This window comes from Caretta caretta, chromosome 6 (genome assembly GCF_965140235.1).
Source record: "Caretta caretta isolate rCarCar2 chromosome 6, rCarCar1.hap1, whole genome shotgun sequence".
NCBI classification, from domain to species: domain Eukaryota; kingdom Metazoa; phylum Chordata; order Testudines; family Cheloniidae; genus Caretta; species Caretta caretta.
The window spans coordinates 114685221-114702688 of NC_134211.1; the positions used below are offsets into that span (position 1 = coordinate 114685221).

The window sequence follows — 17468 nt, forward strand, 5'->3', positions numbered from 1 at the left end:
CTGATGGTGCCTTCGCTTCAATTCCTGGACCCTTCAGCTCAAAGGAACCTTCTATTTTGGGAATCTTGACTCCAGGTGCTGAGATTTTGACATCTGCAGGAACGGAGGCTGCTTTCAGGTCAGCTTCTTGAAGACTGACATCACACGTGGGAAGTGAGACATCGGCTTTGGGTAAAGTAACGTCCACGTCTACTTTGGGAGCTTTGATTTCAGGTTTAGGAAATCCCGTAGAAGGCATCTTGACTTTTGGCATGTGTATTTGCATCCCTGTTGCCTCTGCTTTCCCTGTCTCAACTTCAATACTGCTTTCCATGGCGGGAACTTTCACTTCAAATCCCCCCTCTTTCATTTCGGCTTGTGATTTGGGAAGGGAAATATCTGCCTCTACCTTTGGCAGACTGACCTGTACCTGGGGAGCCTTGACTTTGGGAAGCTTCACACTCGGCAGCTTAACATCAGGCATTTTAAGTTTCCCCTGCTCACCATCTTTTCCTGCAGAAGTCCCGATTTCCAGTTCAGCACTTGGAGCCTGGATTGCGGGTCCTGACAGTGTTATCTCTCCTTCTGCCCCAGCTGACGGCACTGTCACCTGGGGCTCTTTGAGGCTTGCTTCAACATCTGCTACGCCACCACTGGTCTCTTTTGTGGTGGACCAGCCAAATGAAGGCATGCCGAATTTTGGCAGTTTGAACTTCCTTTCTTTTCCTTTCGCATCTTTCTCTGTGGCTTTTATTTCACCTTCTATCTTTACCGCTTGAGCTGTTGCTTCCGGGCCTTGAATGTCCACCTCGGCCTTTGGAAGAGAAACGTCTACTGATGGGAGGGTGATGTCCACCTTTGGTGCTTGAAGGTCTGCTTTAGGCATTTTGGGCATTTTGAGTGATGGCATTTGGATTTTCCAGCCGGAAGCTTCAGTCTCTAGGTCAGGAACATCAGCTTCCACTGCTAGCGTCGGGGTTTCCACGCCGATTGCACCCACTTGGCCTTTGACTTTTGGCTTGGGAATGTCAGCTTCCATTTTGGGTAAGCTGATCTTGCCTTCTGGCACTTTGCCTTTTGGAAGTGAAACTCCAAACTTTGGCTTTTCAAATTTAGGCATTTGAATTTTCCCTTCCAAACCGGCAGTTTTCACCTCTGCTCCCTCCACCGCAATTTCAGCTGATGGTGCCTTCGCTTCAATTCCTGGACCCTTCAGCTCAAAGGAACCTTCTATTTTGGGAATCTTGACTCCAGGTGCTGAGATTTTGACATCTGCAGGAACGGAGGCTGCTTTCAGGTCAGCTTCTTGAAGACTGACATCACACGTGGGAAGTGAGACATCGGCTTTGGGTAAAGTAACGTCCACGTCTACTTTGGGAGCTTTGATTTCAGGTTTAGAAAATCCCGTAGAAGGCATCTTGACTTTTGGCATGTGTATTTGCATCCCTGTTGCCTCTGCTTTCCCTGTCTCAACTTCAATACTGCTTTCCATGGCGGGAACTTTCACTTCAAATCCCCCCTCTTTCATTTCGGCTTGTGATTTGGGAAGGGAAATATCTGCCTCTACCTTTGGCAGACTGACCTGTACCTGGGGAGCCTTGACTTTGGGAAGCTTCACACTCGGCAGCTTAACATCAGGCATTTTAAGTTTCCCCTGCTCACCATCTTTTCCTGCAGAAGTCCCGATTTCCAGTTCAGCACTTGGAGCCTGGATTGCGGGTCCTGACAGTGTTATCTCTCCTTCTGCCCCAGCTGACGGCACTGTCACCTGGGGCTCTTTGAGGCTTGCTTCAACATCTGCTACGCCACCACTGGTCTCTTTTGTGGTGGACCAGCCAAATGAAGGCATGCCGAATTTTGGCAGTTTGAACTTCCTTTCTTTTCCTTTCGCATCTTTCTCTGTGGCTTTTATTTCACCTTCTATCTTTACCGCTTGAGCTGTTGCTTCCGGGCCTTGAATGTCCACCTCGGCCTTTGGAAGAGAAACGTCTACTGATGGGAGGGTGATGTCCACCTTTGGTGCTTGAAGGTCTGCTTTAGGCATTTTGGGCATTTTGAGTGATGGCATTTGGATTTTCCAGCCAGAAGCTTCAGTCTCTAGGTCAGGAACATCAGCTTCCACTGCTAGCGTCGGGGTTTCCACGCCGATTGCACCCACTTGGCCTTTGACTTTTGGCTTGGGAATGTCAGCTTCCATTTTGGGTAAGCTGATCTCGCCTTCTGGCACTTTGCCTTTTGGAAGTGAAACTCCAAACTTTGGCTTTTCAAATTTAGGCATTTGAATTTTCCCTTCCAAACCGGCAGTTTTCACCTCTGCTCCCTCCACCGCAATTTCAGCTGATGGTGCTTTCGCTTCAATTCCTGGACCCTTCAGCTCAAAGGAACCTTCTATTTTGGGAATCTTGACTCCAGGTGCTGAGATTTTGACATCTGCAGGAACGGAGGCTGCTTTCAGGTCAGCTTCTTGAAGACTGACATCACACGTGGGAAGTGAGACATCGGCTTTGGGTAAAGTAACGTCCACGTCTACTTTGGGAGCTTTGATTTCAGGTTTAGAAAATCCCGTAGAAGGCATCTTGACTTTTGGCATGTGTATTTGCATCCCTGTTGCCTCTGCTTTCCCTGTCTCAACTTCAATACTGCTTTCCATGGCGGGAACTTTCACTTCAAATCCCCCCTCTTTCATTTCGGCTTGTGATTTGGGAAGGGAAATATCTGCCTCTACCTTTGGCAGACTGACCTGTACCTGGGGAGCCTTGACTTTGGGAAGCTTCACACTCGGCAGCTTAACATCAGGCATTTTAAGTTTCCCCTGCTCACCATCTTTTCCTGCAGAAGTCCCGATTTCCAGTTCAGCACTTGGAGCCTGGATTGCGGGTCCTGACAGTGTTATCTCTCCTTCTGCCCCAGCTGACGGCACTGTCACCTGGGGCTCTTTGAGGCTTGCTTCAACATCTGCTACGCCACCACTGGTCTCTTTTGTGGTGGACCAGCCAAATGAAGGCATGCCGAATTTTGGCAGTTTGAACTTACTTTCTTTTCCTTTCGCATCTTTCTCTGTGGCTTTTATTTCACCTTCTATCTTTACCGCTTGAGCTGTTGCTTCTGGGCCTTGAATGTCCACCTCGGCCTTTGGAAGAGAAATGTCTACTGATGGGAGGGTGATGTCCACCTTTGGTGCTTGAAGGTCTGCTTTAGGCATTTTGGGCATTTTGAGTGATGGCATTTGGATTTTCCAGCCGGAAGCTTCAGTCTCTAGGTCAGGAACATCAGCTTCCACTGCTAGCGTCGGGGTTTCCACGCCGATTGCACCCACTTGGCCTTTGACTTTTGGCTTGGGAATGTCAGCTTCCATTTTGGGTAAGCTGATCTCGCCTTCTGGCACTTTGCCTTTTGGAAGTGAAACTCCAAACTTTGGCTTTTCAAATTTAGGCATTTGAATTTTCCCTTCCAAACCGGCAGTTTTCACCTCTGCTCCCTCCACCGCAATTTCAGCTGATGGTGCCTTCGCTTCAATTCCTGGACCCTTCAGCTCAAAGGAACCTTCTATTTTGGGAATCTTGACTCCAGGTGCTGAGATTTTGACATCTGCAGGAACGGAGGCTGCTTTCAGGTCAGCTTCTTGAAGACTGACATCACACGTGGGAAGTGAGACATCGGCTTTGGGTAAAGTAACGTCCACGTCTACTTTGGGAGCTTTGATTTCAGGTTTAGAAAATCCCGTAGAAGGCATCTTGACTTTTGGCATGTGTATTTGCATCCCTGTTGCCTCTGCTTTCCCTGTCTCAACTTCAATACTGCTTTCCATGGCGGGAACTTTCACTTCAAATCCCCCCTCTTTCATTTCGGCTTGTGATTTGGGAAGGGAAATATCTGCCTCTACCTTTGGCAGACTGACCTGTACCTGGGGAGCCTTGACTTTGGGAAGCTTCACACTCGGCAGCTTAACATCAGGCATTTTAAGTTTCCCCTTCTCACCATCTTTTCCTGCAGAAGTCCCGATTTCCAGTTCAGCACTTGGAGCCTGGATTGCGGGTCCTGACAGTGTTATCTCTCCTTCTGCCCCAGCTGACGGCACTGTCACCTGGGGCTCTTTGAGGCTTGCTTCAACATCTGCTACGCCACCACTGGTCTCTTTTGTGGTGGACCAGCCAAATGAAGGCATGCCGAATTTTGGCAGTTTGAACTTACTTTCTTTTCCTTTCGCATCTTTCTCTGTGGCTTTTATTTCACCTTCTATCTTTACCGCTTGAGCTGTTGCTTCTGGGCCTTGAATGTCCACCTCGGCCTTTGTAAGAGAAACGTCTACTGATGGGAGGGTGATGTCCACCTTTGGTGCTTGAAGTTCTGCTTTAGGCATTTTGGGCATTTTGAGTGATGGCATTTGGATTTTCCAGCCGGAAGCTTCAGTCTCTAGGTCAGGAACATCAGCTTCCACTGCTAGCGTCGGGGTTTCCACGCCGATTGCACCCACTTGGCCTTTGACTTTTGGCTTGGGAATGTCAGCTTCCATTTTGGGTAAGCTGATCTTGCCTTCTGGCACTTTGCCTTTTGGAAGTGAAACTCCAAACTTTGGCTTTTCAAATTTAGGCATTTGAATTTTCCCTTCCAAACCGGCAGTTTTCACCTCTGCTCCCTCCACCGCAATTTCAGCTGATGGTGCCTTCGCTTCAATTCCTGGACCCTTCAGCTCAAAGGAACCTTCTATTTTGGGAATCTTGACTCCAGGTGCTGAGATTTTGACATCTGCAGGAACGGAGGCTGCTTTCAGGTCAGCTTCTTGAAGACTGACATCACACGTGGGAAGTGAGACATCGGCTTTGGGTAAAGTAACGTCCACGTCTACTTTGGGAGCTTTGATTTCAGGTTTAGGAAATCCCGTAGAAGGCATCTTGACTTTTGGCATGTGTATTTGCATCCCTGTTGCCTCTGCTTTCCCTGTCTCAACTTCAATACTGCTTTCCATGGCGGGAACTTTCACTTCAAATCCCCCCTCTTTCATTTCGGCTTGTGATTTGGGAAGGGAAATATCTGCCTCTACCTTTGGCAGACTGACCTGTACCTGGGGAGCCTTGACTTTGGGAAGCTTCACACTCGGCAGCTTAACATCAGGCATTTTAAGTTTCCCCTGCTCACCATCTTTTCCTGCAGAAGTCCCGATTTCCAGTTCAGCACTTGGAGCCTGGATTGCGGGTCCTGACAGTGTTATCTCTCCTTCTGCCCCAGCTGACGGCACTGTCACCTGGGGCTCTTTGAGGCTTGCTTCAACATCTGCTACGCCACCACTGGTCTCTTTTGTGGTGGACCAGCCAAATGAAGGCATGCCGAATTTTGGCAGTTTGAACTTCCTTTCTTTTCCTTTCGCATCTTTCTCTGTGGCTTTTATTTCACCTTCTATCTTTACCGCTTGAGCTGTTGCTTCCGGGCCTTGAATGTCCACCTCGGCCTTTGGAAGAGAAACGTCTACTGATGGGAGGGTGATGTCCACCTTTGGTGCTTGAAGGTCTGCTTTAGGCATTTTGGGCATTTTGAGTGATGGCATTTGGATTTTCCAGCCGGAAGCTTCAGTCTCTAGGTCAGGAACATCAGCTTCCACTGCTAGCGTCGGGGTTTCCACGCCGATTGCACCCACTTGGCCTTTGACTTTTGGCTTGGGAATGTCAGCTTCCATTTTGGGTAAGCTGATCTTGCCTTCTGGCACTTTGCCTTTTGGAAGTGAAACTCCAAACTTTGGCTTTTCAAATTTAGGCATTTGAATTTTCCCTTCCAAACCGGCAGTTTTCACCTCTGCTCCCTCCACCGCAATTTCAGCTGATGGTGCCTTCGCTTCAATTCCTGGACCCTTCAGCTCAAAGGAACCTTCTATTTTGGGAATCTTGACTCCAGGTGCTGAGATTTTGACATCTGCAGGAACGGAGGCTGCTTTCAGGTCAGCTTCTTGAAGACTGACATCACACGTGGGAAGTGAGACATCGGCTTTGGGTAAAGTAACGTCCACGTCTACTTTGGGAGCTTTGATTTCAGGTTTAGAAAATCCCGTAGAAGGCATCTTGACTTTTGGCATGTGTATTTGCATCCCTGTTGCCTCTGCTTTCCCTGTCTCAACTTCAATACTGCTTTCCATGGCGGGAACTTTCACTTCAAATCCCCCCTCTTTCATTTCGGCTTGTGATTTGGGAAGGGAAATATCTGCCTCTACCTTTGGCAGACTGACCTGTACCTGGGGAGCCTTGACTTTGGGAAGCTTCACACTCGGCAGCTTAACATCAGGCATTTTAAGTTTCCCCTGCTCACCATCTTTTCCTGCAGAAGTCCCGATTTCCAGTTCAGCACTTGGAGCCTGGATTGCGGGTCCTGACAGTGTTATCTCTCCTTCTGCCCCAGCTGACGGCACTGTCACCTGGGGCTCTTTGAGGCTTGCTTCAACATCTGCTACGCCACCACTGGTCTCTTTTGTGGTGGACCAGCCAAATGAAGGCATGCCGAATTTTGGCAGTTTGAACTTCCTTTCTTTTCCTTTCGCATCTTTCTCTGTGGCTTTTATTTCACCTTCTATCTTTACCGCTTGAGCTGTTGCTTCCGGGCCTTGAATGTCCACCTCGGCCTTTGGAAGAGAAACGTCTACTGATGGGAGGGTGATGTCCACCTTTGGTGCTTGAAGGTCTGCTTTAGGCATTTTGGGCATTTTGAGTGATGGCATTTGGATTTTCCAGCCAGAAGCTTCAGTCTCTAGGTCAGGAACATCAGCTTCCACTGCTAGCGTCGGGGTTTCCACGCCGATTGCACCCACTTGGCCTTTGACTTTTGGCTTGGGAATGTCAGCTTCCATTTTGGGTAAGCTGATCTCGCCTTCTGGCACTTTGCCTTTTGGAAGTGAAACTCCAAACTTTGGCTTTTCAAATTTAGGCATTTGAATTTTCCCTTCCAAACCGGCAGTTTTCACCTCTGCTCCCTCCACCGCAATTTCAGCTGATGGTGCTTTCGCTTCAATTCCTGGACCCTTCAGCTCAAAGGAACCTTCTATTTTGGGAATCTTGACTCCAGGTGCTGAGATTTTGACATCTGCAGGAACGGAGGCTGCTTTCAGGTCAGCTTCTTGAAGACTGACATCACACGTGGGAAGTGAGACATCGGCTTTGGGTAAAGTAACGTCCACGTCTACTTTGGGAGCTTTGATTTCAGGTTTAGAAAATCCCGTAGAAGGCATCTTGACTTTTGGCATGTGTATTTGCATCCCTGTTGCCTCTGCTTTCCCTGTCTCAACTTCAATACTGCTTTCCATGGCGGGAACTTTCACTTCAAATCCCCCCTCTTTCATTTCGGCTTGTGATTTGGGAAGGGAAATATCTGCCTCTACCTTTGGCAGACTGACCTGTACCTGGGGAGCCTTGACTTTGGGAAGCTTCACACTTGGCAGCTTAACATCAGGCATTTTAAGTTTCCCCTGCTCACCATCTTTTCCTGCAGAAGTCCCGATTTCCAGTTCAGCACTTGGAGCCTGGATTGCGGGTCCTGACAGTGTTATCTCTCCTTCTGCCCCAGCTGACGGCACTGTCACCTGGGGCTCTTTGAGGCTTGCTTCAACATCTGCTACGCCACCACTGGTCTCTTTTGTGGTGGACCAGCTAAATGAAGGCATGCCGAATTTTGGCATTTTGAACTTCCTTTCTTTTCCTTTCGCATGTTTCTCTGTGGCTTTTATTTCACCTTCTATCTTTACCGCTTGAGCTGTTGCTTCTGGGCCTTGAATGTCCACTTCGGCCTTTGGAAGAGAAACGTCTACTGATGGGAGGGTGATGTCCACCTTTGGTGCTTGAAGGTCTGCTTTAGGCATTTTGGGCATTTTGAGTGATGGCATTTGGATTTTCCAGCCTGAGCCTTCTGTCATAGGATCAATTTGCACTGGTGCTTTTGGGACCTCCTTATCAATTTCCAGTCCTTCCATTTTTAGTGTTTTCTTTTGTATGTCAGTTTCCATTTCGTGTAATGTGATTTCACTTTCTGGCTGCTTTCCCTTATTGATGCCAATTCCAAACTTTTCTTGTTGTATATCTGATATTTGCATCTGATCCTGCTCCCATTCTTCATTTTTCTCTTTTTCTTGTTTTATTTTTCCTGTTTCTTTTGTTGTTGTTTTTATTTCTAGACCTTTTATTTGAATAGAACTGTGTTCTAGGTGATCCGTCATTTCTTTATTTGTTATTCCTTCTCCAGGACGTTGTAGAAGAATTTTGGTGGGTTTTTGTTCTGATGAACCTTTTTGTTTCTTTTTTCTGGTCCTTGGTAATGCTTGCGGTATTTGTTTGCTTTGTGTGTCTTTGAGACCAGGTGTTTGTATTTCTGATGTAGGTTTTGATATTTGTGTTGTTATTGGTGGTATTTGTGGTGTTGTAGTAGTAGGTTTAGATATTGCTATCTGGTCCTTTTGTTTTTTAATGTTAATTTCAACTTCAGGGCACTTCTTTGTATAGATTGGTAAGCCATTTTCCATGTCTTTTAAGTCTTTTTTGACATTTTCTTGTATTTCACCTGCTTTTGTTTCATGTGCAGAAGACATAGTATATTGTACAGTTAGTATTTCTGGAGTTTCCATGCTGATATCTTCTTTTCGTATTTTATCCTTTTTTGTTGGTGTCACGGTTTTTATTTCTAATCTCTGCTTCTCTTCCGTTTCTGCTTTTGTTCTATGCATTTTGAATCCAATATTAGGGAACTTCAGTTTCTTTTGGCTTCCTTTTTTCTCTTTAGCACAGAATTCTTCTTCTTGTAATTGTGACTCAGTGTCAGTGCTTGTTGGGGAAATATCTTGTATAGCATGCTCATATGCATCTGATGTACTATGAGATCTTCTGTGCCCCAAAATCTTTTTATTTTTCATTGACTGGAATTTGGGCCATGACAATCTCTCTTTTCTGGGTTGTTTTGTTCTTCCCAACCTTTTTTTTACAATTTCCTTTTCCTTGTCTTCTTCTGAAGTAATCTTTTCTGAAATCTCCAGTGTTGTTCCAGGAATTTTTTCATTAAGCTCTTTTTCCTGAAGAAGAGGTTGTTTTTTGTAAATATGAATATAAAATGTGTATAATGTTCATCTTGTTTTGGGTGCAATACAATCAAAAGTTACATGAAATGAAATTATTATATTAAGTTAATAGATGTATATAGCTACCGAAGTCTAGATTCTATAGAAAACATCCTGTCTTGTAGTCAACAGCAACTCCTAAATATATTTTATTCTGAGATTATTCAATTTGCAAAGTGAGAAATAAGATACATTTTAATCAGATGGAAACCCATGATTAGATTCTGTTGTGACAGATGTCAGTGACTAAACCAGTATTGACTATAGGTGCTCAAAAGAAAAGCCATTTTTTGTTGACATTTTATATGTTGAAATATTCCAACCATGGCTAATACTGACTTCATTTGGAGCAGTCTCAGATCCCTAGGATACCTAGTTGAACTCTAAAACATTGTGACTAAAAATATCTTCTAAAAATTTGTCCTTACTGTTTGATGATTTTATATTTTCTCTATCACTAGTTTATAGTCGAAGAACCAAATCCCTTTCTCACTCTGGACCTGTTCCTGTTTCCATTCACTGAAATGGAAGCTGGGTCAGACTCTGAGTCCTCCCTTCAACAAAACTAAACTACCATCATATTCAATGTAAGTTTAGCTTGATTAAGGACTTAAGTGAAATACTCCCTTGTAGACAGGGCTTAATTTGGACTGAAGAGGTGCATAGTTTTTGTGCTGGTTTTCTGCATAGGAGCGGATTTCACCCTGAGTGTGCACTGCAGGTTTTGTCCAACAGTATCATAAAGGTAGTAAAGTGAAGCATGTGTGTGTTTGCGGGACAAGGGCCTGTATTTTCCCATCTCCAATGGTACTATATAATGGACGTTTGTAGTATTTTCCTATTCTTTCTAACATGATACAGAAATAATTTTACCTGAGTTATTTTTTCCTTCTTGGGTTGTACTGTAGAATGTATTTTTTCTAGCTCTTCTTTCCCACCAAGTTTTCTTTTGAGGCTGAATTGTACTTTGTATGGCTCGGAATATTGTAGAATCTTGAGTGCATCTTCATATTTGATATTATCAAAAAATATTGTGGTACTTAATAGCTGATCACCTGCAAATGGTACCAGACATTTTATTTTAAGATATCAGTTTGCTATATCATGCAGTTTTTCAGATCACATTTTTCTTGATGATCATATAAACATGAAGGGTCATAAACATATGATGATTATATAAAGCATATCATGATTTGTTTTAATATGTATGCTTTGGAGTTTTATTTGTTTAAATAGTATTATTTATTGTATTATTGTGTATTCATGCACATAATAGTTCATAAAAGGCTTACTGCATATTGGGCCACAGTCTTCATAGATGTAAGTTACTTTTATCTTTGAAATTTAATGAATTAATTGTGTGTATGTATATATATATATGTATATAAATTACTGACTAGTTCTAGTGAAGAGTAGTGTATTCCATGATTTGTAGGAAATCCATATTTCATTATTATTTCAGGTACTGAGCCTGCAAACTGCTCATGGGAGTAAAGTTAAACATGTGTATAGGTGTTTGCAGGACGGGGACCTATTTTTACTAGTAACTGAAAATATGATTGTGTGTGTGTACTTATACACAAACTTTGTGATTTTTAATTTTTATCAAATTTCTAGATAATAGTGTTTTTAAAAAATCCAGAATATCAGACTGTACCTTCTCTCAAACTGAATATTTTCGAAGCAGGGGATTCCTTGAGCACTTGTTTTACAAATATTCCTTCACTTCCTCCACCAGTCACACTAAAACCGCTAGCACCAGATTCCACTTCTGTTTTCAGGGTCACCTCCATAGACGCCTAGATGCCCAGAAAGATGTCATGTTAAAATTCATTGTTAATTCACACCGACCACTTGAAACTATACTGAAATCTTCCTCACACAAAAAATGAGCACCTTCGGACATACTTACCATATCTCCCTCAAGAAAGTTTGCTTAAAAATGGGAACTTATATATACAATATGGGCAAAGTGCTGAACACCTTGACTCCATTCCAGTGGGACTGTGCAAATATTTAAAGTTAAGCAGATGCTTAAGTGTTGTGTTGGATAGGGGCGAGATTGCTCAGCTTCAGTCCTGCTCGGGCAGCAGAAAGACAGAGCTTCAGGGAGGAAGGGCTGGGTCCTCTCTTTAAAGTTCATTTCATTTGCCCCAGTCCCAAGCTGTACAGGCGCCAACTTTCCAATGTGCCCGGGGGGTGCTGGACCCCTGGCTCTGCCTGGGCCCCGCCCCCTGTCCCCACTCATCCCTTCCCCCAAGGCCCCGCCTCTTTCTGCCCTCACTCCACCCCCACTCCATTTGGTTCAAGTTGTGTGCATATTAGTCTCATAAAGGAATAATGGACTTAATATAACTTGTATTGTCCAGGAGTGTGCTGGGCAGTACAGAACATATATTTCTGGGGAAAATCTAAGATGGGGGTGGGCGTGTTGGGGTTACTCTGCAGTATAGTCAAAGCTGGTGCGAACCAGAGTGTCACCCACATGTAGCCAGCAGGCTACAGTTACATACACTCAGGGTGTGGCTTGCATGCTGGAAGACTGTGAGCAACCAGGTGGGAGCTACTTTAGCAAGGCATTATAAGGCTCCCAAGGTTGCAGGGCAGGGATGACACAGCTGCTCATCAGTCTGGATTGTACCCTGGTGTGTCACACACACCTGTGAAGCTTTTATACTGTAGAAAACAAAGAGTCTAACTGTAAAAAATTGCTCTGGGGTTTTTACAGAGGTGTGGTATGTAAGATCATACTCTCTCTTTACCCCACCCCATTAAGGCAGGAGCTTTACATTATAACGAAGTTTTTTCCATTGGGAAGGGGAAAATAACAGCGGTGCATACATTCCCATGATGCGGTAATTTCTTGTGACTTACACAGTATACAATATACAAAAGTATACAATAGGAATCTTATTTATTAAGCAGGTTGCCCAAACTCATCTGAATCCATTGCTCTTTCTCCTCTATTTACTCCTGCCATATTTGCACTTTCTAATGAAATTTGCTTTCTGTGTAACCTTTTAAACTCACCTGTGAATGACTCATTTTTTGTTTTTCTGTAGAATATTTTTTGTTCTCTGTCTCTTCTTGTAGCTGGAAAAGCAATTGTAATTATTTAGCGTTCAGCTAAGATAGTATTGTAAAGTTCACACAGAGATTATATGGCCTCTGCCTTGCTCAAAACAGGGCTCTTAGCCTATATTTTGGTGAGAGCTAAAATTCATAATTCACACTGAAGTCTATTACTGTTTTAAAAACCAGGAGCGGATGTCTCCATTGGAGTCTATAATGTTAATTTTCAGTTCAGTGTGTGTGGATTTAACCACATGATAGGAGCTGTGCAGTTTGTTCGGTTTGCTGGCAATTAAAAAAAATAGTTTCAGTTCAAACTGAAAACAAATTTTTTTGAATTTTTGGTGACTTAAAAAGCAAAAAAAAAAAAAATCATCCTTTCAGCTCAGTCAAAACACGCCGTGCTTCATTTTGTTTTTGAGAATTTTTAACATTTTTAAATATTGTAAATAAAATTAAAAGGCGTTTCAAAATGAGAAATCCTTTTACAGAATATTTTTACAACCAAGCCATTTAGGTGAAACCGACAAGAATTCCCATATATTTTGATTTCACATTTTTTTGCCGGAACAAACTGTATGTCAGTCACGCTGTGGATCTATCATGCTCGTCTAAACATGCATGTCTGAGGTAAAAAAAAAGGGGGGGGATATCTGAACTATTTTATCTGGGACAGCTACCTCAAAAAAGGGACAATCCCGGGAAACCTTGGGCATTGTGTATAACCCCACAATGTGCAAGGAGGATGAAATGAGAGCTTGTGGGCTCAATCAGCTTTGCCCCACTACACCTGCAGTAGCTGTCAAACTTAGAGGGAGGAGCTAAAAGCTCAGTGGGGTACCGACCAGGAAGGAGAGCAGATGTCTGGCTCTGATTCAGGGGCAGAAGACTGTCTGCATCCAGGTAGTTGTGTTGGCCTGCTGCTAGATAGAGCCTCCCTGAAGGAAGGCAGGATAGCTTGCAACTGGGAGTACAAGGCAGTTGTGAAGGCAAGATGGAGGAAGTGAGTTTCCCAGGCTTCTGCATGCTGGTGGAGGACAAGAAAACTCCCACAGGGTCAGGAACTGCCCTGCTAGGGGAGTAGAGAAACTCTCCTGCAGCAAAGCCACATGAGTGGCAGAAAGTGCTAAAGCTCTGCAGTGAGCTTGTGAAAGGGGTCTAGAGTCAGAGAGAGAAAGAGAGAGAGGCTGACAGACAATGAGCCTTGGACAAGGCTGTGGGAAAGGCTCAAGACAGGTGGAGGAAGGATGTGGTCCAAGGAGGCAGCAGGGGGTCTATGAAGACACACCTTGGCTGCTTATTAAAGGGTTCCTGGACTGGAACCCAGAGGTGAGGGAAGGTTGAGGAAGGTGTGTGGAAAGCCCCCTTACCCCAGGGTTCAGGCTAATGAATCTGGAGCTGGGTTGAAAACCCAACATGAGGTTAGTGAACTGTTGTTTGTTGGACTCTTGGGTTATCCCAAAGAGGGTCGGACTATCTATGCTCCAGCCAGAGGGCTGAGTCACAAGAAGAGGTGGCGCACCCAAATAGCCATTTGTCAGAGACAAGAGAGGGAGGATCCTGTGGCATTCCATGTGGCCACGAGAGATTGCTTCAGTGGTGAGTCACACTCGTACAGTATCACACTAATTAAATCTTTACCCTTTAATTAACCAAGAAATACAGATAATTCCAAAGACTATATTATATAAACTTGATCTTAGGCTTTTTTTTTTTACAGGTTATATCTTCCAGAAAGTTGTTTCCTGATACTCTCCACCCCCCCTCCAATCAGGAAAGAATTAGGAAAAAATCCTTTAAAGCTTTACATTTTCATATAGAAAACCAAATATTTTCTTAATGTAATGTATATATTACTGAACATGCTTTTTCTTCACAATGAAATGTCAGCTGAATCCTGAAACTCTCCTGCCTATAAATACAAGTAATACGCACTATTTGGTAAACTAAAAGGGCTAGGAAAGGATTGACAAGGTGAGGGTGTGGATTTCAACATACTTTTCCATACAGGTCCAAATTCTAGTACTACGGAAGTCAATGGGATTTTTGCTAATAAGCCCCACAAGATGAGAATTTAGCTAAAAATGAATTGAGTGTAACATGAAAACCTTATCTATGTCTTGCCTTTTTGTTAAAATATTCTTCTTCTATGGAATACTCATAAACTGGAGAGGATCCTTGTGGCCTTGGCCGTATGTTTTCTATTGTCACTTCATTGACCTGCGGGAAAGAAATGAGGGGAAATAATGGTCATCATTTAGCAACAGTAGGGAGGCAATAAATATAATATAAAATTCCTCTCTGTGCAAGCCTGATACCGGTGATGGTGGCTGCAGAATGGCCATTTGTTATTTCCTTTTGGGGCAAACATAATTCCTGTTTAAGAATTTGATGTAAACAACAGAGGATATAGTTCTTGGAAACAGAAATGATGCTTTCACAATGTCTTTCTGAACTAAGGATAATTTGAAATCCAAACAGATTAGACAGAAATAATGATCACAAGAGGTTATGACGACTTTCCCCCCTTGCTTTAGGGCTAAATTATGCCCCCAGTAACCTCAGATGTGCAGTGGAGCCTCATAGCAGTTGGAATTCCTAGGAGGAATTTTGGCTGATTCAGCAAAATTCCTTCTGGGGTCTCTGAAGAAGATCATGCCAGTGGACAAGTTGGACCATCCTTGAAACAAAAATTCAACCACTGTGAAAACGAGAATTTGCTATATCGTAGAATATAACTTTTACTGGCATGTTACAAATCTCTGAGAGGGAAAAGCCCTCCCTTTAATGCAAAGAGCCCTACTCTAATGCACGTTACACTGCCCCAAATTCTGTCCTTTGAAATTCTGTATATCTGAACATCAGTTTATCAGAAGGCCAATCCAGCCGTCACGATGTCTCCTTAACAGAAATAATGACACATCTTTGTGAAAAAAATTGTAAATAAAATATTAATTCTCAAGCTTTCAGAAGTAAACAGTAACATTACTCACAGAATCGTCTTCTTCTGTATCAGCCTCAGCCTCAGGCTCCCCTGGTCTCAGCTGTATGCCAGAACCTGGAAACAACATATGAGCCATCAATCTAGGCACTGCTCCATCAGCTCAGTGCACAAGGCAGTGTGTTTTACAAATACAAAGTTTACAGAGCAGTACGGTTATGGAAAGTCACAGAATGGCCTGATATCCAATCTTTGTGGCAGGGTTTCTCAAATTTCATCCTGCTAGTCTTCCCAAAGGTACAAAAAATAGTCACACCTCCACTGATGAAAACTTTGTAAAGAGTAAAGAAGAAAGAAGTCCCAATCCTGGAAAAATACATTACAAGCTGGCAGGAACCTTTTAAATTAATGGGAAGGACTGTGGCCTAATGGCTCGAGACAGGCACTAAGCATCAGGACCTCTGAGTTCTATTCCAAGCTCTTCAATTGACTTGCACGCTCAAAGAGATAGGAAAGCATACAGAAGTCAGGTAGCCTGAAATAATAGTTCCTGAAATGTGGGAATTGCCTCATGTCATGGGTGTTAATGCTGAAGCTTAATGATGGCATTTTAAATATCAACATTAACTATTTTACACAAATCATTTTAGCTGAAGCATCTAGCTAATGTGCTTATTCATAATTGTTTGGTGCATTGGAGGATATTGAGACTGGGAGATGGGGGCTGGGGTTGGTTGCTGGAGTAGGACACTTGGAGTTCCACTTTCCAAGGTGTTCAAGTCACCTCTAACCTTGTCCTCTCAGGGTGAATGAAAGAGGAAGTCCAGAACTTCCTTACTGACAACAGATTCAACTGCCTTGTGGATATGAAATCTGAAACTGCTGCCTACAGCTTCTCAAGGGTTAAAACTCTCTTTCTACCAAAGCCACCACCATTCTGATGCAGTTAGACACTGGTGATACAAAAATCTGGTGTGAATGGAAAATTTGGGGGCAGTATAAAATCAGGTGACTCTAGTACCGAAATAGTTAGCACATGGAATATTATGCTGGTTGCAAGATTTATTTTTCAAATATGATACAACTAAAGCATCAGAATTTGAATTTACTTGAAGCTGCCAGAGAATTTCCAAAGTGCTGCAAATTCAGCACTGGGATATATCAGAGAACCAGGGGGCCTTGCTGTGGAATATAGGTCTAGCTTTGTGCAGAGTGCTTAGGGCCATGATAACCAAAAAGACTTAGCTGTTATTGGTCAGTATCAGGTAGCCATGGCAGGGATAGCTGAACTTATTTAGACAAAATAAAAAGAAAACTAAACCTTTGTCTGGTGGAACCAAATTTCCTAACGTTTGAAGGCTTTCCATCACTTATCCAAGGACACCAGATGTTCAGAAGTGACCAGGGATTTTGAACCCCTCAGTTTTGGGTGCCCAAACTGAAACATCTCTAAAAAGCTTGATTTTTCAGAGGCTGGGTTGTTGTCACTTCCTGAAAACTGGACCCCTTTTAGGTGCCTTGGGTTGGACACCCAAAAATTGAGATACCCAAAATCACTAGTCACTTTTGAAAATGTAGGCCTAATTGATGATAGCATGATAGAATTGCGTATTCTCTGCACATTGTTCCACTAATATTCCCCCATGATCAAATATTCCTTTTCTTCTTGCCCTTTCTAGTCACTCCTCTTACCCCACCCCCATCAAACCTCATGCTCTATTTTTTTTTTTACTTTGTGTTTTTTATGCCACATTTAGGGCCCAGTTGTCATGCATGTGAGTAGTTCTCACTCACAAATGATCCTATTAATGTCAAATAAATTTATGAGCAGTTCAGACAATGGCAAAGAGACCCACAAGCAGAATGGTCCAACTTACTGACCACTCTGAGTGAAGAATCTCCAGGTCAGATCTCCCATGTACAGTCTGATGAATGATAACCGGGATGTGTGAAGGGGCCAGCCCTACTCGTGTATGTTTAACCCTCTATATTGCTAATCTTTGTCTAAGGTGACTTTTTTGTTGCTAGCTCATCTTCATTGGGCTCTGCCCGCTGTTGTTTCGTTTTTCTTAATCTGGTTTTTCTTTGCATGTGAAAAATTATTTAGATAATATTATTGGTATGAAATAATAATACTCAGAAACAGCTAAACGATCTGATCAAGGATTAAAAGCGTCACTTAAAAGAAAACAGAGTTCTTCAAATGTAAATATCCAAAACAATTCTGGGCTAAAGGTTTCAAAGAAGGCGGGTATGCAGGTTGGGCTCCTAAGAGCCTACATCATTTCTATGGGCCTGATTTTTCAAAGCTGCTGAGCCATTATCAATCTCGCGAAAGTTAATGAGCATTGTGAAGGTTCGGCATCTTTGAACATCAATACAATTCTGTTTAAAACA

At 43.3% G+C, this 17468-nt stretch overlaps 1 protein-coding gene across 1 annotated transcript in view; it reads right to left on the minus strand.

Annotated features, from left to right (window-relative positions):
* Positions 1-17468, minus strand: part of AHNAK2 (AHNAK nucleoprotein 2) — a 107948-nt gene that overhangs the window by 22561 nt on the left and 67919 nt on the right. Inside the window, exons 2-8 of the mRNA XM_075129916.1 lie at positions 15124-15188; positions 14255-14350; positions 12089-12151; positions 10716-10857; positions 9932-10113; positions 4818-9013; positions 186-4343 (exon numbers count right to left, since the gene is read on the minus strand). Coding sequence (XP_074986017.1) covers positions 186-4343; positions 4818-9013; positions 9932-10113; positions 10716-10857; positions 12089-12151; positions 14255-14350; positions 15124-15188 — 8902 coding nt within the window. The remainder of the gene's footprint in view (positions 1-185; positions 4344-4817; positions 9014-9931; positions 10114-10715; positions 10858-12088; positions 12152-14254; positions 14351-15123; positions 15189-17468) is intronic.